At 42.5% G+C, this 22,736-nt stretch overlaps 1 protein-coding gene across 2 annotated transcripts in view; it reads left to right on the plus strand.

Annotated features, from left to right (window-relative positions):
• LOC311233051 (clathrin heavy chain 1-like) overlaps positions 1–22,736 on the plus strand; it is a 166,408-nt gene that overhangs the window by 125,789 nt on the left and 17,883 nt on the right. For both annotated transcript variants that reach the window (XM_084319910.1, XM_084319911.1), the window contains exons 14-20: positions 3,701–3,864; positions 6,137–6,262; positions 9,231–9,373; positions 13,101–13,335; positions 14,057–14,179; positions 15,871–16,016; positions 18,552–18,735. In XM_084319910.1, the coding sequence (XP_084176036.1) occupies positions 3,701–3,864; positions 6,137–6,262; positions 9,231–9,373; positions 13,101–13,335; positions 14,057–14,179; positions 15,871–16,016; positions 18,552–18,735 (1,121 nt within the window). The remainder of the gene's footprint in view (positions 1–3,700; positions 3,865–6,136; positions 6,263–9,230; positions 9,374–13,100; positions 13,336–14,056; positions 14,180–15,870; positions 16,017–18,551; positions 18,736–22,736) is intronic.

Raw genomic sequence — 22,736 nt, forward strand, 5'->3', positions numbered from 1 at the left:
GGAGCATCACAAGCTAAGCGGGAGAGTCGGAAACTACTTTATTATAGATGGCCTGCACCATTCATACTGAGGCTGTGCAAACCCTTTTTAGTCATACTGGTCTTTGTATTGCACGTTAGTCGCTCTTCATCAAAGATGAACACAAGCGTTGAGTGTATTTTATCATTAAACTGAGGAAAGGTATTTGGGCTGTGCGATATTATGGACAATCTTCTATCACAATTGGGGATGGGTACCGTTCACATTTGAACCGATACGGTACCGGTACCTGTGAATCGATACCGGTACCTAAAAATTTAATCTACCTACCTCAGTTGTGAAAAAGAAAATCCAAACTTCAAATAACTACACTTTCGACCGTTTTCGGCTTGCCATTGCCCCCGACTGCTTTGTTGTTGAATCAAGTCAAATCCTAGGTAAGCGTATATTGTGCGTGTGAACGTTGACATGAAAAGAAAAAAGGTTTTAAAAATAAATTTTAAAAAAAAAGTGTAAAAAAATATCAAAGATTCTCGTCCCACGATATATCTCATCATATTAAACAGCCCTAGAAGGTATGTTGTGCTGCATCAATATATTTTGGCTTAATGTTGAGTTTTCCATTCCAGACCATTCCGGATAGGTTGTTAGCTGTGTACAGTCTGGTCCTGACTGAATCTCGGTCAGTAAAGAACCCAGGACGCCTATCGCAAAGAGTAGGGGATTCCCTGACGTTCCTGGCCAAATTCCCAATGAGGTCTCTGACATCGAGGCCACCTAATCATCCCTTCCCCTTAACCCATTCAGTGCCAACCACGAGATTAGTCGGGTTAACTCGCCATGCGTTGAGTGCCAAGACCCGAGAACCCGAGAAAACTCGGGTTTTAATCGTTATTTCTTTTATTAGCAATATCCATTCATTTTACATCCATCCAGCCTGACGTTATCATTGGGAATGGGTCTGAGCTCGAAAAGGGAAAATACCGCCGCCTATCATCTCCTGGATGGTATTGCAAATCATTGGATTGGATGGGACTGTGCATCAGAGAAAAACTCCGGTCCGGGGTTTTCCCATCTCGGGCAAGCAGTATCTGTTACCACATTCACTGCGGAGGCTCGGAGCAGCTTTCGATTGTGTTTTGGTGCTATAACGTTGGATCAATAAACGCGATCAATATTTGGAATGGCGATCAGGAATTGGATTAATCTTTTTGCAGAACATCTGATCTGAGGTAAGGTCTTGGGTTAATCAGATGTTTTTTCTCCAGCGTGTGTGTGCGTAACGTTAGCCGTATCCACGGCATGGATAATCGATTTTTCAGCCCGCTTCTCTAGCGTTCATAAGTACCGTACTTTTCGCACTATAAGCCGCACCTGACTATAAGCCGCAGCAGCTAAATTGAATGATGTGTACATATATAATCCGCACTGGACTATAAGCCGCAGGTGTTTTAATGTTTAATTATCATATGTAATTAGCATTGGGACACAATACTGTCGGACAAATAACAAGAATTAACTCATTTACAAGTTGTATTAAGTTTAGCAAATAAGGGAACAGATAAATAACATTTCAATGCAGTCAAAAAAGCAATATTTAGATTTTTACATTTTCGGGTTTGGTCACGTCGAGTCACATATAAGCCACACCGTTATATAAGCCGCAGGGTCGAAAAATGGGGGAAAAAGCCGCGGCTTATAGTCCGAAAAGTACGGTACACATATACTATCGATAATCTAGCATTTATTTGAAAACTATTCATAAATCAGCCAAAAAATTACGACGTGTTTTGTGTATTCCAGTAAAGGGCTATTATCGCGGATTTCTCTGGAATTCTCCAATCTCAAACTATACTCGTATTCAAACCGGTATAAAACGGAAATGTACCAATGAAAAAAAACAATCCATTTCGAACATGCAAGTCATTGATAAGCGAGGGGTGTTTTAGACCCATAGCCATAATTTAAGATATAGTTTAGGCGTTTGCAAATTTCCCCGACCTCTCATTAACTTCCTTACTGGCACGCTAGCCCTAATATGGTCAAAGGGTCGTGGCTCTGAATTACTTAATTGGCTGATATCAATCCCTGTCTCCTGAGCCGTTCAGCCATTGTGTAGTGTGCCTGGTGCCAGTGTATGGCAGCCATTGAGCCTGCGTAGCCCAAGGTTGGGTGCTACCAGTGGTGGTGAAGGAGGCAATTTCCACCATACATTGTGGGGAACACTTTGAGTGTCTAGAAAAGTGCTATATAAATGTAATTATTATTATTATTACATTAGGGTTGGGTTCCCGTGCTATCGGGCACCGTGGGCACGGATGACCAAACCAGCACGGCTACCTTTGTATCATTTTCGCTTCATTATAATAGAATGGAAATACTCTATTCATCTAGGGACATTTGGCACTACAAATCGCTCACAGTAAACATTTGGGTAGACAAAAACAAAGTCACGAATAAGAATAAAAATAAGCCTAAGAATAAAATATGGTCCGGGATATACATTTCCTATGTTACATTCTAATATAAAATATACAGTAAGTGTAAAATTCTAAAAGTCAAGGAAGATGGTAACTGTCACCCTGTGCTCAGTGATGCAGTGAGGCACAGTGATTCATTATAAAGTCTGATGGCTGTCGGAATGAAGGACTTCCTGTGCCGTTCAGTGCTACATCTAGGCAGTCTTAGTCTAACACTGAACATGCTCCTTCTGTCAGCCAAGTCTGTGTATAGTGGGTGGGAGGGGTTGTCCCTGATGGCATGGAGCTTAGCAAGCAATTGCAATTACATTTCCATGTTGGAAGGAGGGTATCACTGTTTATTTTCATTGTATCTACATGAGATTTTCTAATGTGTTTTGGAGCACTCTGCTGGTGCACTGCTACAGTAAGCAGACAGGCTACATAAACCTCCTATATAGAAACGGTGCTATAAAATAAATAACCACCAGTCAAAGCATGGTGCTCGACACAGACATGTAACCGTTTTCAACTTGACATGCAACACATTACACACCGCTACACTTAATGCACGGTAGACTGTTGCTGCCATTCTGGAATCATAGGAAAGGGGGGGGAAGTAGGAGAAATGTGCAGATGTGTGGGTCCATATATTCACAAAGCCTCTCAGAGGGGGAATACTGACCTAGAATCAGCTTCTAGAATCTGTCTGTTTAGACTGAAGAAGGCCATGAAGACGAGTGTTCCTGGCCCCAGATCAGCATCCCTACTCTGGGAGGCTTTTGTGAATTCGGGTTCCCAATGTCATGAGATTGCATCGTTGCGTTTCTTCCCTTGATCCAAAAATATCCATTATGTGTCCCTCGTGGCTTTGTAAAAATTAAATGAAATCAACTCTGCATTGCTCGCGTCATGAGCGGATTGCATCAAAACTATGATCACAATGTGAACTTGACGACGTCGACGGGTGATATCGGCTCATTCGATCTAAGCACAGACCAACCAGTTAATGTGTCCTGATGAGTAGCCCTGGTCTGTGTTTCTACCATCCTTATCCTTTGTAGATCCGCCCCCTTTGTTGTTTAACCAATCGGTCGCTTTGGTCGTTAATCTTTTATGTGGGGAAACACGATATTACAGATTTGTTGATTTAAATCAACTAATAATTGTGTTGATTTTAATCTAGTCCTATGACTAGAAGAATGAATTTAAATGGAGAACGGCACCTTTGTGACCGTCTGTGCATCTTTTGTGTGTCTCAGGTCTGTTCTACTTCTTGGGCTCCATTGTGAACTTCAGCCAGGACCCCGAGGTCCACTTCAAGTACATACAGGCCGCCTGCAAGACGGGCCAGATCAAAGAGGTGGAGCGGATCTGCAGGGAGAGCAACTGCTACGACCCCGAACGCGTCAAGAACTTCCTCAAGGTAAGACTGGCAGGTTAATCATCCAGAAAGATGTGGAGGAGAGATGGGAGACTGGCTTGACTTGGCTCTCTCTCGATGCGGTCACTGGAAGTTGATAAAAAGAAATTGATCAGAGAAATGTTGATTTTGAGTGTGATGTTGACGCGGTTCGCACAAGGTCCTTGAAGTGCTTAAAGTGCTTGATTTCTTACACACAAAAAAGCCAAGATCTGGAATTCCTTGAAAACAGCCAATTTTCTAACAAGGTGCTTAAAAGGTAATTGGAATTTAAATCAACCATTCGCATTGAAAGTTTTGTTAATCCATGATCAAATTGTTCTGAATCAAGAAATTGCATTTTTTTTCATCTAAATTGTAACTAATTGTCGGAAATTGATTTTAAGGAAAAGTACATGAAAGTCCTTGAATTTCATTTTGCAACGTCTGTGGGAACCCTGTAAAAGCATTCCTAGCTAGTATTGATTTACCTACAACGTTTTCACATCAACATTCCTGATGGCAGATATGATGTTTTGTGCTTTTTCTTGTGTCTGGAATGACGGGGGGTGTATCAGGTAAATCTATTCAGGACCCTCCCCTCCCTTTGTCTTCCTCTGCTCCCAAACCCCAGGCTGTAGGCACATGTCCCCCTGCTGGGGTGTGTACTGTGGGGAGTATAGTGATACTCTACACACCACAAGACATACACCCACAGGGGTGCAACTGCTCGTATTCTCAATGGGTCAGCTAGTCCTAGTTGTCTGCTAGGTGTTTTGTGATTGGACTTTTTCTTTTTTCGCTATTGTAGTAACGAAGGCAATTTAAAAACCCTCGTGCAAGAATGTTCAATTGATAACTAGTAGAATAGGGTATTATGAGTATCCATGTTTGTATTCTGTAATTCTCCTAATAAGAGTCTTATTCCAGCCATGGCACTGTGTTTAACATAAAAGTTAGCAGGGCTTTCAGTTGCCTCTAGCTAGGGATGCAGCGGTACTAGTATTGGATATTGGTACCAGGCTAAAACAGGGTATCGTGAGAATTTCCCCAACACTAAAATCCAATGCCAAGAATTAGGGGTGGGGGCCCGGGGTCGTTTTTCTTCTTTGAGATCGATTATACCGCCTAGCGCACTCGAATGGGGAAAAGTAAGGAAAAGGAAAACTCATAGATTCAATAGATTTTTAATCGCATCATGACCACCAAGAATATAAATCTAATCGTGAGATTCCCCGAATCGTGCACCCCTACCTAAGAACCATCTGTAACATAACTTAAGCAAAGTGACTTGTTAGGTCTCTCTAATGGATTATACCATTTTTGTCCAATGACTCCAAACTAAAGGTCTAAGTCTGTGGTTAAGTACAAAGTAATGGATCGGATCAGTACTGAGACTGAGCTTGTTTCCTGTATAATAAATTAATACAAATAAATAAAAAGAGTGAAATAAATTGAGAGACCCTCAGAGCTCCGCCAGCTGAGTTAAATGAATGGGGAGACGCTCCGAGCTCAGACACAGCTCTGCCTCCGCTGTGTACTGAAACACGGAGAGCGAGATAATCCCTCCCTCCCTGAAGCTTCTCTCAAAACTCTCCCAGTTTTCATAGTTTAAAAACATTTAATAAAATATTGTTTTTAAAATTAAAAGAAGAAATGATTGATATTGTTTAATCCTCTGGAAGGGTTGGTAATTTTCAGTGACTCTTATATGGTGATATTTATTTTACCATTGTGTACAGAGGTAGTTGCATTGACTATTCCATTGAACCATTGGAATTTGGGTAAGATTCAGAAATATTGATTTCCAGACAATAATTGTCATATTTGATTTTAAATGGTGCAAGCACTGTGATTGGCCCACTTGTCTCGAGCTGCACATTTTCGCATTTACCTTGCTCTTGTGTGGAGGAGGGATTAGCGAAAAGGTTGTGTGAAACTAAATGCTCAAACCCCCTGCGACCACCGCTGATGAAGAAGAATTGTAGCTAGTATTTTAGTCACGTGGTGTGATTGCTCTCTCAGAAGCCCTTCCAATAGCTGCCACCTTTTGCCCATAGACCACTCCCATTGCCACACCACTTTTTAGCCAATTGGCATGAACACACACTTGACCCCATGCCCTATTTCAGTCTCCTAGGGCGAATCCTGTAGCCGCTAGAGGGTGGGGAAATGTTGATGGATGACACTGGGCTTTGACTGTGATCTTTGGTGGCCTGTACTATACAGTATGTCCGTATGGTTGGTTATGATGTCCATCTGACTGCATCTTCTCCCCTTGGTGTGTGTTGGACAGGAGGCCAAGCTTACCGACCAGCTGCCCCTCATCATCGTCTGCGACCGTTTCGACTTCGTCCACGACCTGGTCCTGTACCTTTACCGCAACAACCTGCAGAAGTACATTGAGATCTATGTACAGAAAGTAAGACCCAGTAACGTACAACTTCCTATTAGGGCTGTCTTAAATGCTTCGAAGCTTCGTTCGATGGCACAAGCTTCGTTTTTTTTTTTCTGTTCGAAGCTTGTGCCATCGAAATAACGTGTATCCATTCAACTAGCTGCTGTACTGCTATGGTAGCTAGCCTAGCCGCAATGCTATGGCCGATCCCATTCACGTTAGCATGTAAGCTAACAACAAGAGCTTTAGGTTTAGTCTCTCGCTTTTTGAGAGACATAAACTCTCCACTCTTGGTGGTACATTGTGTTGATGACTCTGCCCCCCCCTTAACAACTGTTTGTATTGAGCCGTATTGTATTGTACCCATTCTGCAATGTTAAATAACGTTTATCCATTCAACTAGCTGCTGTACTGCTATGGTAGCTAGCCTAGCCGCAATGCTATGGTCGATCCCATTCACGTTAGCATATAAGCTAACAACAACAAGAGCGTTAGGGTCTCTCGCTTTTTGAGAGACATAAACTCTCCACTCTTGGTGGTACATTGTGTTGATGACTCTGCACCCCCCCCTTAACACTTTGAGTGCCACGCCGGGTTTTCCTTTTTACCCCCTGAATGCCACCATCGGCGCCAATGTTAACGTTAATATCGCCTAATCTATGTTTTAAATTATGGCTATGTGTCTAATCTGCCCATCGCATTATCAAAGACTATTTTCCAGTCAGTGCTGTCAAGGCAGATTGGTTTTTTATCGCGTCATTTCCGTTTCAGAGCATTTAGAAAAGCACCCGTTTTGAGATAAAAAAAACAGCCCATTCTGGACCATTCTATGAAAATCGTCTTTTACTGGAATATTCCACAACGTTGATATTCGTCTGCCTTTTTATGAATCGTTTTCAAATAAACGCTAGATGATCAATATTATACGTGCACGCAAGCACATTCGGGCCGCGCACGGATAATCGCCGCGTTGATTTCCTCTTGGACTTTTACAGTGAAACCGAAAGAGCCCATTTCACAAAACAGCTTATAACTTCATCAAAATGTGTCTGATAACATAGAGTCCTTACCTGACATCAGATGGTATGCAACTGGTATATTCCAATTCCTGATCACCATTCGAAAAAATCGATAAGTGTATAGATCCAACGCGATACAGTAGAACTCCATGATCAGCGGGGCTCAGAGGCTCCAGAATGAACTGTGGTAACCCCGGCTGGATCAGTGGACTGGAAAATGTGGAGTACCGGATTTTTTTCCCCATCCATTTTCATTGAGTCCATTCCAAAATCCCTTATGTCATCTGAAAGACGATAGGGGGCGCTTTTTTCCACATATAATCTCCGGCGGTGCTCGTGTATACTCGGGTAGGCTCGCGTGATGCAATATGATTTCAGATCGCTAAAAAATAATAATAATAATAATAATTCCGAGAAATCTCGTTAGTGGCTTTCAACCACATAAAAATAAACCCGAGATATCTCGTGTGTGACAGTTAACTCTTTAAATGCCATGCCTGGTTTTCCATTTTACCGCTTGAATGCCACCATCCGCGCCAATGTTAACGTTAATATCGCCTAATCTATGTTTTAAATTATGGCTATGTGTCTAATCTGCCCATCGCATTATCAAAGACTATGTTCCAGACAGTGCTGTGAAGGCAGATTGTTTTTTTATCGCGTCGTTGCCGTTTCAGAGCAGTTAGAAAAGCCCCCGTTTTGATATAAAAAACAACTCATTCTGGAGCATTCTATGAAAATCGTCTTTTAGTGGAATATTCCACAACGTTGATATTCGTCGGCCTTTTTATGAATCGTTTTCAAATAAACGCTAGATGATCAATATTATACGTGCACGCACGCACATTACGGCCGCGCGCGGACAATCGCCTTGTTGATTTCCTCTCGGACTTTTACAGTGAAAACGAAAGAAGAGATTTCACAAAACAGCTTATAACTTCATCAAAATTACTCTGATTATCCTACCACTGATAACATAGAGTCCTTACCTGACATCAGATGGTATCCAACTGGTATATTCCAATTCCTGATCACCATTCGAAAAAATCGATACGTGTATGGATCCAACGCGACACAGTGGTTCTCCATGATCCGCGGAGATCTGAGGCTCCAGAATGAACTCTAGTAACCCCGGCTGGATCAGTGAACTGGAAAATGTGGAGTACCGGATTTTTTTCCCCATTCATTTTCATTGAGTCCATTCCAAAATCACTTATGTCATCTGGGAGACGACAGGGGGCGCTTTTTTCCACAGTGATCACCGGCGCAGCTCGGCAATACTCGGGTAGGCTCGGGTGATGCAATAATTTTTCAGATCGCAAAAAAAAAAAAAAAAAAAAAATTCCGAGAAATCTCGTGAGTGGCTAGCAACCACCTATAAAAAAACACGAGAAATCTCGTGAGTGGCACTGAAAGAGTTGTTAACAACTGTTTGTATTTAGCCGTATTGTATTGTACCCATTCTGCAATGTTAAATAACGTTTATCCATTCAACTAGCTGCTGTACTGCTATGGTAGCTAGCCTAGCCGCAATGCTATGGTCGATCCCATTCACGTTAGCATGTAAGCTAACAACAACAGGTTTAGTCTCTCGCTTTTCGATTTTCATTTTTTATTTTTATTTTTTACTTCGATTTGTGTGTGTGTGAACAATCCACTTTATTTATAGAGCACATTTAAAAACAAAGTTTACCAAAGTGCTGTACAAGTCCCACAACATAAGATAAGAAAAAATGATTTTCTTTCTTTTTTTTTTTTTTTTTTAATCAAAGCTTCGAATTAAAATCGAAGCTCAGCCCCGAAGCTTCGATTGCCAAAAAAAGCTTCGAAGGTCAGCCCTACTTCCTATCAATACCGACATCATTACATTGAGATCTATGTACAGAAAGTAAGACCCAGTAACGTACAACTTCCTATATAGAGGTTATTCTAAAGGCGGATGCAGGAGATGTTGACGTGGTTGTGTCTCCTAGGTGAACCCCAGCCGTCTACCTGTGGTGATCGGAGGCCTCTTGGACGTGGACTGTTCTGAAGACGTGATCAAGAGCCTGATCCTGGTAGTGAGGGGGCAGTTCTCTACCGACGAGCTGGTGGCCGAGGTGGAGAAGAGGAACAGGTACAAACACGTCGTATTAGATTAGAAACCCAATTGATTCTTATTAGGGCTGCACACTATGGATAAAATATCATGTTACTTACAGAGGAGTGATGTGGGCTTGAGTTACAGCAACCCCCCCTTCTTTTTTTTTTTTTTACTTTCTTTGTGCGTATTATACTATCATTTTATTAATTCATATAGTCTTTTGTGCTCTATTATTTAATAAATTGAGTCACAACCTCTCACTCTTTTTATGTTTTGAAGGTGAGGGAAGTAGGTCTCCTGGGATGGGGGGGTGGTAGGATATCTTGGGTGGGGAGGGCGGTTGAGCTGGGGCAGTAGGGGGGTGGGAGTGCTGCAGTGTGCATGTGTGTACCGTACTTTTCGCACTTTAAGCCGCACCTGACTATAAGCCGCAGCAGCTAAATTGAATGATGTGTACATATATAAGCCGCACTGGACTATAAGCCGCATGTGTTTTAATGTTTAATTACCATATGTAAGGAGTGGAGCCTGCGGCTTAATTTGACTCAACACGGGAAACCTCACCCGGCCCGGACACTGAAAGGATTGACAGATTGATTGCTCTTTCTCGATTCTGTGGGTGGTGGTGCATGGCCGTTCTTATATTGAGCTTTAAGTTCCCACCTCTACAGAGAATGACTCCCACCTCTACAGAGAATGACTCCCATTGGGACACAATATTGTCGGACAAATAACAAGAATGAACTCATTTACATGTTGTATTAAGCAAATAAGGGAACAGATAAATAACATTTCAATGCAGTAAAAAAAGCAATATTTCGATTTTCGGGTTTTGCCCACATATAAGCCGCACCGTTATATAAGCTGCAGGGTCGAAAAATGGGGAAAAAAGCCACGGCTTATAGTCCGAAAAGTACGGTATATGTTTAATTTTCTATTAATCTTTTATAACTTATCTTATAAATATATATATTTATTCAAATGATTAATCATGCACTGCACTGTCTTTGTCCTGTGTTTGTTGTTGCCGTTATGTGAAAAGAAAATGTATGGAAAAATGCATACTCTGTAACACTGAGACAATTACCAATGTGGTTACACATATGGCTTAACACTTTGATTACCGGCCATAACATGGTCAAAACATGGTTGAATGCCGCCACCCACTTCAATGATAGCGTTGTGAACGCATAATCTTAAATTATGGCTATGTGGGGCAGCTACGTGGCGTAGTGGGCAAGGCGCTCGCCACGAAATCTGGAGACTCTGGGCTTGCCTGTTCGAGCCCAGCGCTCCACATTTGCTTTCAGTTTAGCTGGTCGTCCGTACTAATACACATTGGCCGTATTAGGGGGTGAGAAACTGATGGGTGGGGATCGGGCGTTGTGGACAGCGACTCCTACAGGTCGGTTGGTGCGCCTGCGCAGTAGAATCAGGAAGTGTCGGGGGCAGCGTGAGCCTCCCACGCGTTACTCCTCGCCACTGAGAGATCGAGCTGCGCAGGTGAAAAGATGCGACTGCTGTTACCTCAAGTACCGGAGGGGACTTGTGCTATGTATGACTTGGGTCATGGTTAGACTAGTGTATTTGTGATGTTTTTTTATACGTTTTTGAATACGTTTCATGTCCCTATTACACAGAAATGCGTTTTTTGGCGTTTTTTTGTGGATACGGCTGAAACGCAAAATTGTGTTTGCGTTTTGGAGAAACGCTAAAAAACGCGCAGACAACAGCGTGTAGTCTGCATGAGCCGTTGTTGCGAAAACGCCCATGCGCAGTAGATACCATCTGCGTGCCCTTCCGGTGACAGAGAGCTGTCCCAAACCAAATAGCTGCAGCTAGCTACTATGTGTTGTCAAGTTATTGTTATAAGGACCCCAGTCCAAGCTACAACAGTCTGCATTCCCTTAACAATTGTTTGTATTGAGCCGTATTGTATTGTACCCATATGCAATATGTTAAAGAAAGTTTACATCCATTCATTCTGCTAGCATTACCGATTGGCACTGCCACTGGATAACATGAGCTAGTGTTAGCTATCAAACCCTGTTAGCTCAAAGCTCCTCTTTCAACTTAACAAGCATTAAACAAAATGGCCCAGTCATCTATTCACCTTTGTTTAATACACACAGCGTTGTCTCTAATGTTATCTAACTACTGATAGCTCGCGATATCATCAGTTTGGTGCTGGCTAAGTAGCGTGAGCTAACGTTAGCTTCTAGCCACAATGCTATATTGTTATAATGGCATACTCCATTGACGTTAGCATGCAGCTAACAATGCTACCAATCTTTTTTTAGACTAAACTATCCGCTCTTGGTGGTCACTTGTGTTGATGTTAGTTTTGTTTCATCAACAAATGACAGGCAGAACACACAGTGAATGTATCCGTTTTGTTTATTGCACTTTTATTAGGCTTTGCTGAAAAAGAATTGCTGCATTGGGTAACTAGGCAAAAGATGGTGGCCGCCTTGTTGACATTTGCTTTGCAGGCACATTCAAGTTCTGATTGGTTGAAATTGCCTTCATGTTTGCCACCTACTGCCACCTACTGCTTTGGCAGTGTACTACATCAGTGTGCTCGGGTGACAAAAACGAAAAAAAAACGAAAGTGTGACTCGAGGCGCACAACGTCGCGGCGAAACGCATATGACAACAATACGAAGATGAAACGAAAGGTGTAACCGCAATCTTAGTCCACATTGCAGCCGGCTTGTGGGAGGCAAGAAACAGCGTTCGTGACAGGCGAGGGTTGAATTGGATGATATGAAATTGGGATGGGAGAAAATATAGAAAAATGGGAGAAAAAGTGGATACAAAAAAAAAATTGCTATGTGTCTAATCTGCCCGTCGTTTATCAATGACTTGTTTGCAGTCAACATTGTCGAGACGGATTGTTTTTTAAGCGGTTCATTTCCGTTTTATAGCATTTTGAAAAGCCCTCATTTTTCAGGAAAATATATAGATTCCGTGATAATCGCCCTTTACTGGAATATTCTGGCATACACAAAACGTTGTAATTTTTCTGCCTATTTATGAATCGTTTTAAAATAAACGCTAGATTATCGATAGTATATGTGTACTTATGCACGCTAGGGAAGCGGGCTGAAAAATCGATTATCTTATTTCCTGATCAGCGAGCACACACACACATAGGGCACACGTTGATATATCTGTGAAAAAAGCTCTGATACCCTAAGACTGGTAAAATGATTCCTTACCTCAGATCAGATGTTATCCAAAAAGATTATTCCAATTCCTGATCGCCATTCCAAATATCGATCGCGTTTATTGATTCAGCGTTGGGTACTGTAAATATATATTCCACGTGTTTTCCGGGCCGGCGATCAACTTGGGTCTCTTCAGTTGGCTTGCCGGAGAAGTAACATGAGGAGGCTGGACCGTATTTTCCCAATTGTGCTCAGAGAGAGTCTGCAACACTAGCGTGAGGCTCTATTAATGAAATATGAATTCAAATCGCTAATAAAAAAAATACGACAAACAAACGCTATATGTCGTTGGCGGCACTCAACTGGCGGCATGAACTAACGACGATTCGCGTCCCTGGCACTCAAAGTGTTAATAAAGGAATCTGAATCGAAACATTTTAATAAACGTATTTAAAAAATCATTGTTTTGAGATATTGCAGCTGCAATATGACTTTTTAATAAATTGTAGTTGTGCATGACTTTTTTTAATTTTATTATTATTATATATATATTTTTTTACTAAAGTCCCCCTTCACTCTTCTCTCTCCAGACTGAAGCTCCTGCTGCCTTGGTTGGAGGCGCGTATCCACGAGGGCTGCGAGGAGCCCGCCACCCACAACGCCCTGGCCAAGATCTACATCGACAGCAACAACAACCCCGAGCGCTTCCTGAGGGAGAACCCGTTCTACGACAGTCGCGTCGTGGGCAAGTACTGCGAGAAGAGGGACCCCCACCTGGCCTGCGTGGCCTACGAGAGGGGGCAGTGTGACCAAGAGCTCATCAACGTAAGAGGATCCACATCCATTCCAACCCCTGTTAATTAATGGAGGCCCCATCTCTGACCTGCCTTCTTTTCTTGATCCTCCTATCGCAACTGTTGCTGCGGTTTGTCCGAGGGACGGTTGTGATTGGAGGATCAAGGAAAGAGTGTGGGGTTTGAGTCAGGGTCAATTCCTTTTAAATGTTTCTTTTTATATATATATATATATATATATATATATATATATATATATATATATATATATATATATATATATATATATATATATATATATATACTCCACCTGTTGGTTGTCTCTGGTGAAGCTGGACACTGTGTGATTCACAGGGTTCGCACAAGGTCCTTGAAGTGTTAAAGTGCTTGATTTTTTACCAAAAAAAATTCAATGCCTGGAATTCCTTAAACAGACCATTTTTTAACAAGTTGCTTAAAAAGTCCTTCAAATTCAAATCAACCATTCGCATTGAAAGTTTTGTTCATCCATGATAAAACATTTCTGAATCAAGAAATAAATTCTTTTAATTTAAAGTGTAACTAATTGTCGGAAATTGGTTTTAAGCCATAACTATTGGATCCCATTTTTCCCCTATAAAAAAACGGCATTTAAAGTGAATTGGATCATTTTAAATGCCCTTTAAAAAAATATAATGCTTAGAAAAGTACTTGAATATCTGTGGGAACCCTGGATTTGTGATTGTCTGATTTATAAATGTTTTGCTTTGCAGGTCTGCAATGAGAACTCCCTGTTCAAAAGTCTCTCTCGCTACCTGGTCCGCCGCAGGGATCCAGACCTGTGGGCCAGCGTGCTGCTAGAGAGCAACCCCTTCAGGAGACCCCTCATCGACCAGGTAGGTGTGGAGAGAGAGGAGGATGGTGGTTGTATAAGAGGTTACCATTCTTCTATGCAGAAAGTTGCACAGCGTTCCACCGTCGAAACATCTCAGCCCAAACAGGAAGTGAACTAACCAGTGCTACCTTTACTCATATTATTTACCCTTAACATATTGAATAAATTATATACAATTATTGTTCCCCCCCATATTTCTTTAGTCTTTTATAAATAAGAACTGAAAATAAGTTGAGAAAATGTATTATTTCATGGTGTTTGTCCATGGAAATGTCGATGAACGCAGCCATAAAGGTATGGTTTCCTTAACACTTTCAGTGCCAGCAGGGGGCGCACGATTTAGTGCTTGTGTGCCACCACCCACTTCAATGATGGCGCTCTCATATTTGCGAATGCATAAACTACATCTTAAATTATGGCTATGTGTCTAATCTGGCCGTCGCTTATCAATGACTTGTTTGCAGTCAACATTGTCGAAACGGATTGTTTTTTAATCGGTTCATATCCGTTTTATACCATTTTGAAAAACGTTTGTTTTTTGAAAGTTTCAGGAAAATATAAAGATTCTGTGATAAACGCCCTTTACTGGAATATTCTGGAATACACAAAAAATTGTCATTTTTCTGCCTATTTATGAATCGTTTTCAAATAAACACTAGATTATCGATAGTATATGTGTACTTATGCACGCTATAGAAGCGGGCTGAAAAATCGATTATCTAATTTCCTGATCAGCGCACACACACACAGGGCACACATTGATATCTCTGTGAAAAAAGCTCTGATTATCCTAAGACTGGTAAAATAGATTCCTTACCTCAGATCAGATGTTCTCCAAAAAGATTATTCCAATTCCTGATCGCCATTCCAAATATCGATCGCGTTTATTGATCCAACGCTGGGTACTGGAAATATGTATTCCACACTGTTCTGCGGCTCTGCAATGAATCCGATCCTCTCGGGTGACTTGCCTGAGAAGTAAAATGAGGAAGCAGAATTTTTTTTTTCATGCATTTCATTCAATCCATTCCAAAGGGGTGCAGTACCACAGGGAGAGACGATAGGGGGCGTTATTTTCCCAATGGAGCTCAGAGAGAGTTTGCAGCACTAACGTGAGGCTAGATTGATGAAATATGAATTCAAATCGCTAATAATTAAAAAAAATATAGATCTCTCGTCGTTGGCAATGAACGGTCGGCATGAACAAACGAGGTATCTCGTCGTTGGCATTGAAAGTGTTAATGCAGAACTATAGTCTGCTTACTTTTCTGATAACTACATCGCTGCATAACTCCTAAATGTTCAGACAAGCTTAATTTTCGGTTACTAGTGATACTTTGTATACACACCCAATTCAACGTTATAGCCACATTTTCATTCAAACTTATTTGGTTGCGGATGTTCCAATTTAGTACAAATGTTTGCTCTCTTGGGTAGATGTGTTTAGCAGGCTGTGACGTACAGGTGTAGAGACAGGTGTTTAGCAGGCTGTGACGTACAGGCATAGAGACAGCTCTGTGTGGGAAGTTACAAGTATAAGTTATCGCTGAGCGATATGGGATATTCAGAAGGGACATGTAAGATAATGAGAGGCTAAACAAATTCCTTTTGGAAATGGATATGGTATCATACTTTAGTGCGTCTGTGTACCCGTGTGTGGTGCTCTTCATTCATCCTGTCTCATCCTCTTAGGTGGTGCAGACTGCCCTGTCGGAGACCCAGGACCCAGAGGAGGTGTCGGTCACGGTCAAGGCCTTCATGACGGCCGACCTGCCAAACGAACTCATAGAGCTCCTGGAGAAGATTGTGCTGGATAACTCTGTCTTCAGTGAACACAGGTACCTCCTGACTGGATAACTCTGTCTTTTTGTGAATACTGGTACCAGTGACCAGCCACTCTTCTCAACAGAGAAAATATGAGAGGAGCAACTGAGACGAGGGAGAATAACCAAGTCCTTCCTGTAATGTCATGTGAGCGATACAGGGCATGGCATTCACCCCCTACCACCACCACCACCTTAGGAGACTAGAGTGGCACAGACTCCATTCACCCCCTACCACCACCTTAGGAGACTAGAGCGGGCACAGGTTCCATTCACCCCCTACCATCACCACCACCACCTTAGGAGACTAGAGCAGTTACAGACTCCATTCACCCCCTACCACCACCACCTTAGGAGACTAGAGTGGCACAGACTCCATTCACCCCCTACCACCACCACCACCACCTTAGGAGACTAGAGCGGGCACAGGTTCCATTCACCCCCTACCACCACCACCTTAGGAGACTAGAGCGGGCACAGGTTCCATTCACCCCCTACCATCACCACCACCACCTTAGGAGACTAGAGCAGTCACAGACTCCATTCACCCCCTACCACCACCACCTTAGGAGACTAGAGTGGCACAGACTCCATTCACCCCCTACCACCACCACCTTAGGAGACTAGAGTGGCACAGACTCCATTCACCCCCTACCACCACCACCTTAGGAGACTAGAGCGGGCACAGGTTCCATTCACAATGAAACACAATAATAAATTAGATTTAGAGAGAAGCGCCTTTCTCAGACTCAAGGACACTTTACATGAAATAGAGAAGCTATATAAAAGACAGGATAAGAATATGAATATATATGTATAGTAACAACAGGAAAATATTATGAAAATGAAAGGAAACAAGGTCCAGTCATTTGGAAGAAACGGTAACACCAAAATAAACAAACAGAATCAGTAGCTTAACCCTTTCACTACCACACTACCAAATGGTTAACCCTTTCACTGCGACAATACGAAAGGTTAACCCTTTCACGGTTAACCATCTGTAGTCTGGTAGTGAAAGGTTAACCGTCTGTGGTGTGGTAGTGAAAGGTTAACCTTCTGTAGTGTGGTAGTGAAAGATTAACCTTCTGTAATGTGGTAGTGAAAGGTTAACCTCATGTAGTGTCGTAGTGAAAGGTTAACCTTCTGTAGTGAAAGGTTAACCTTCTGTAATGTGGTAGTGAAAGGTTAACCGTCTGTAGTGTGGTAGTGAAAGGTTAACCTTCTGTAGTGTGGTAGTGAAAGGTTAACCTTCTGTAGTGAAAGGTTAACCTTCTGTAGTGTGCTAGTGAAAGGTTAACCTTCCGTAGTGTGGTAGTGAAAGGTTAACCTAGTGTGGTAGTGAAAGGTTAACCTTCTGTAGTGTGCTAGTGAAAGGTTAACCTTCTGTAGTGTGCTAGTGAAAGGTTAACCTTCTGTAGTGAAAGGTTAACCTTCTGTAGTGTGGTAGTGAAAGGGTTTAAATTATTTTTTAATGTAAAGTGAAGAGGGTGGTCTACTTGGGAGCAGCGCCTTTGTTGCTCCAAGGCAAGTGTGAACAGGTGGGTTTTGAAGAGGTTGATGGTGTCGGAGCCTCGGATGGAGACACGTGGAGGGTTTGGCCCAATGTGACTCTTCTTTTCTTTGCCATAGAAATTGAGGGAAATATTGGATCTTCTCTCACGAGTTGAAGGTGTTGACACTAAATTGACATATTTCTGACTTGTAGATCTAGCGAAAAGCAATTTTGTTTGAGACTTATGTCTCTGTGTTAACGATGGCGTCCCTGTAAATTTTGCACCTACTCCATCCCATTGGCACAGCTTTTTATGTATTATTTAAAAGCTGAGTATCTTTGTAAGCAATTGTGTGTTTTTTTTCTTTTCTTTTCAGGTGTACAATCTCACATTGTACTTTTTTGAGAAGTGAACATTTTAACATTCTAGTCACAATAGGGAGGTGTAGTGGTTACGTCATTGCTGTTTCCCGCATGGTCCACCCCTCTTGAAATTGCAATGTATTTCCAATGGACACATTTCTATATCGTCTCATTTAAAACAAATAAAGCATGAACATTGGCATGGTGTACCTTTCTGTGTGTATTCATCCACAATCTATAGCTCAACATGAAACTATTCGCAATTAATCGTAAAATAATTACGTATAATTTTATTTCAACCAAAAATGCTTAAACAATAATGTTAGTGATAGAAGGGAACTCATTTTGTGCAAAATGGAAACCTTGCCAATGAGGGTGGACCGCGCGGGGAACTAAAGTGACAACAGACTAACACCTCCCTATGGCTACTGGTCATCGAAAGCTATAGAGTTTTAGAATTCTATGAAATTACATTCCAATATGGCATTACATTCTGAGAAAACATTCCAAAAGCTGAAAGGTGTAGTGGTTGAGTCCTCGCCTCTGGAAGCGCATGTATTCACACTGGCCTTAGGTTTGAATCCCTAAGCTCTCGGCCTTCCTACTGTCACAACAACGGAAGGTTTGAATTTGTGTAAGTCATTCTGAATACTCTTGGTCTCCCCCCCCCCCCCCCCCCCCCTTCCCACTCCCAGAAATCTCCAGAACCTGCTGATCCTCACAGCCATCAAAGCAGACCGGACCCGCGTGATGGAGTACATCAACCGGCTGGACAACTACGACGCCCCGGACATCGCTAACATCGCCATCAGCAACGAGCTCTTTGAGGAGGCCTTCGCCATCTTCAAGAAGTTTGACGTCAACACATCTGCAGTGCAGGTTAGCCAGTTAGCTCTTTCCCCTGCTCTGTGGTACTGATACCAGTAAGCTCTGGTACTGATACCAGTTAGCTCTTTCCCCTGCTATGTGGTACTGGTACCAGTTAGCTCTTTCCCCTGCTATGTGGTACTGGTACCAGTTAGCTCTTTCCCCTGCTATGTGGTACTGGTACCAGTTAGCTCTTTCCCCTGCTCTGTGGTACTGGTACCAGTTAGCTATTTTCCCTGCTCGGTGGTACTGATACCAGTTAGCTCTTTCCCCTGCTCTGTGGTACTGGTACCAGTTAGCTCTTTTCCCTGTGGTACTGATACCAGTTAGCGCTTTTCCCTGCTCTGTGGTACTGGTACCAGTTAGCTTTTTCCCCTGCTCTGTGGTACTGGTACCAGTTAGCTCTTTCCCCTGCTCTGTGGTACTGGTACCAGTTAGCTTTTTCCCCTGCTCTGTGGTACTGGTACCAGTTAGCTCTTTTCCCTGTGGTACTGATACCAGTTAGCTCTTTTCCCTGTGGTACTGATACCAGTTAGCTCTTTTCCCTGCTCTGTGTTACTGGTACCAGTTAGCTCTTTCCCCTGCTCTGTGGTACTGGTACCAGTTAGCTCTTTTCCCTGCTCTGTGGTACTGGTACCAGTTAGCTCTTTTCCCTGCTCTGTGGTATTGGTACCAGTTCGCTCTTTTCCCAGTGGTACTGATACCAGTTAGCTCTTTTCCCTGTGGTACTGATACCAGTTAACTCTTTTCCCTGTGGTACTGGTACCAGTTAGCTCTTTCCCCTGCTCTGTGGTACTGGTACCAGTTAGCTCTTTCCCCTGTTCTGTGGTACTGGTACCAGTTAGCTCTTTCCCCTGCTCTGTGGTACTGGTACCAGTAAGCTCTTTCCTCTGCTCTGTGGTACTGATACCATTAAGCTCTTTCCTCTGCTCTGTGGTACTGGTACCAGTTAGCTCTTTCCCCTGCTCTGTGGTACTGATACCAGTTAGCTCTTTTCCCGGTGGTACTGATACCAGTTAGCTCTTTTCCCTGCTCTGTGGTACTGATACCAGTTAGCTCTGTGGTACTGATACCAGTTAGCTCTGGTACTGATACAGTTAGCTCTGGTACTGATACCAGTTAGCTCTGTGGTACTGATACCAGTTAGCTCTGTGGTACTGATACCAGTTAGCTCTGTGGTACTGATACCAGTAAGCTCTTTCCTCTGCTCTGTGGTACTGGTACCAGTTAGCTCTTTCCCCTGCTCTGTGGTACTGATACCAGTTGGCTCTTTCCTCTGCTCTGTGGTACTGGTACCAGTTAGCTCTTTCCCCTGCTCTGTGGTACTGATACCAGTTGGCTCTTTCCTCTGCTCTGTGGTACTGGTACCAGTTAGCTCTTTCCTCTGCTCTGTGGTACTGATACCAGTAAGCTCTTTCCTCTGCTCTGTGGTACTGGTACCAGTTGGCTCTTTCCTCTGCTCTGTGGTACTGATACCAGTTAGCTCTTTCCCCTGCTCTGTGGTACTGATACCAGTTAGCTCTTTTCCCGGTGGTACTGATACCAGTTAGCTCTTTTCCCTGCTCTGTGGTACTGATACCAGTTAGCTCTGTGGTATTGATACCAGTTAGCTCTGTGGTACTGATACCAGTTAGCTATTTTCCCTCCTCTGTGGTACTGATACCAGTTAGCTCTGGTACTGATACCAGTTAGCTCTGTGGTACTGATACCAGTTAGCTCTGTGGTACTGATATCAGTTAGCTCTGTGGTACTGATACCAGTTAGCTTTGTGGTACTGATACCAGTTAGCTCTGGTACTGATACCAGTTAGCTCTGTGGTACTGATACCAGTTATCTCTGGTACTGATACAGTTAGCTCTGGTACTGATACCAGTTAGCTCTGTGGTACTGATACCAGTTAGCTCTGGTACTGATACCAGTTAGCTATGTGGTACTGATACCAGTTGGCTCTGTGGTACTGATACCAGTTAGCTCTGTGGTACTGATACCAGTTAGCTCTGTGGTACTGATACCAGTTAGCTCTGGTACTGATACCAGTTACAGGGTTTGTATGGGTCAGCGTTTCCGTTAGCCGGTAATTACCGGTATTTGACTGGCAAAATCTGTTGAAGTCCGACATATTTAATCTCTCCGGTCATAATGTCCGGTGAAAATAATTCCCTCTAAACACAATTTGATTATTTGAATTGTATTAAAATAGGCTAAAATTAAATAGCCTATGCGATGAACGAAACAAACAATCATTACATTTGTTTCATCGTTGCTTCACCAAACAGCCGGTCTAATAATGACATCCTGTTGTCAGCGCGAGCTGGCTGCTGATATATTTGCGAGAAGCATCCATCTGCCGGCCGGCAGGGTGCAGTACTCCAATTCAGCCATTGGCAATTCAGCTGTTGGGTGGGGGCGCTGCTGAGCGGTTTCCAGACCGGACCTAAAAACACTGCTGCTTCATGCTTCACGTAAATATATCAGCAGCCAGCTCGCGCTGACAACAGGATGTCATTATTAGACCGGCTGCTTGGTGAAGCAACGATGAAACAAATGATTGTTTCGTTCATAGCATAGGCTATTTAATTTTAGCCTATTTTAATACAATTCAAATAATCAAATTGTGTTTAGAGGGAATTATTTTCACAGGACATTATGACCAGCACCACCTCGTTGGGAGGTGGAGATATACATCACGCAAACCCATGATAATGTTGCCGTCTCTCTCTGCCAAATTTCTCAGTTCTTCGCTTGATATAATTAATACAAATGTCCAATATAACGGAATTCGTTAGCTCATAAAAATGTGATTATAACAGACTGCTGTTTATTAAGGTCGGGCAGACTGCCCACCGACACCTCAAGTCGGCAGCAGCACGAAGTCTCGAGGGACTTATTTTATTTGGAATATATTAATGACTGTATATACGCAAAAGTAGCCTAGTTTTAAGTTAAAATATTATAAATGCCTTGATGATGTCATTCTTTATATAGGCATATCAATTGTTTTTAAGCTCAATAAACTCTGACCGGAATTTATCCCATTTGTCCCAATCTACCGGACACTCAGACCTGCAAAAAAAAATTCTAACGGAAACCCTGGTATGGGTGCTGGAAATCCTTGAAAATGCTTGTATTTCAATGTGCTGTTTTCAAGGTTTTAAATGTGCTTGAATTGTGTATAAAGTGCTGGAAAGTTATTGAAATTGTAATTGCACTTTATACTTTCATAATAAATCGCTATCTGACTGAATAGTTTGGTTTTTAGATAAAGAAATAAAATAAGTCGGAGCGACTTGAGCAAGCCTAATTGCGTTCGCCTTTCACGCAAAATGAAATGTGGCTGGGCTCGACCCATACATTTTTTTTTCTTTTTTTACCTGTGCCATCTGAGAACAGCTCGCACACACGCGTGTGTGTGTGGCCAACATGCCGGGAGGCTGTCGTTTTAATGAGCTCTGGTTTGGAGATATAAAATATAATTCATGGTTAAAAAGAGGAGAACATCCCAGAGTAGCCGTGTGCAAAATATGCAGAAAGGACCTGCAGATTTTTACCATGGGGGAGAGTGCACTTTCGAACCACATGAAAGGTGAGCCAATGAGCCATGGGTGTTATTAACGTGTCTTGGCCTGGCTCGCCAGGTACTACTAAGTTCGAGACTACAAGTGCTCCACACCTGTCTCCATAAATGTTCGTTATAAAAATACCACTTCAATAATCGAAATAGTCAAGTAACAGGCAGAATACACTATTGGAATTACAAACTTGTGTTTACCGGACTCTGTTTTTCACCGCAGTGTTTTGAAATAGGCAGCATGTAGCCTAGCCTAACGTTAGCTAATTCCCTTGCATGTATTTCAAAACACAAAAACTTGTGTATTGAAATGGTATTTCATTTTTATAACGGAACATTCACGGAGACTGGTGTGGAACTGGTGTGGGGCAGTTGTAGTCTGGAACGCAGTAACGTACTGTGTATGTCATGTATGTCATAAATGTCATGATGAATTGAACATGGG

This window comes from Notolepis coatsorum, assembly GCF_963971535.1.
Source record: "Notolepis coatsorum genome assembly, chromosome: 8".
NCBI classification, from domain to species: domain Eukaryota; kingdom Metazoa; phylum Chordata; class Actinopteri; order Aulopiformes; family Paralepididae; genus Notolepis; species Notolepis coatsorum.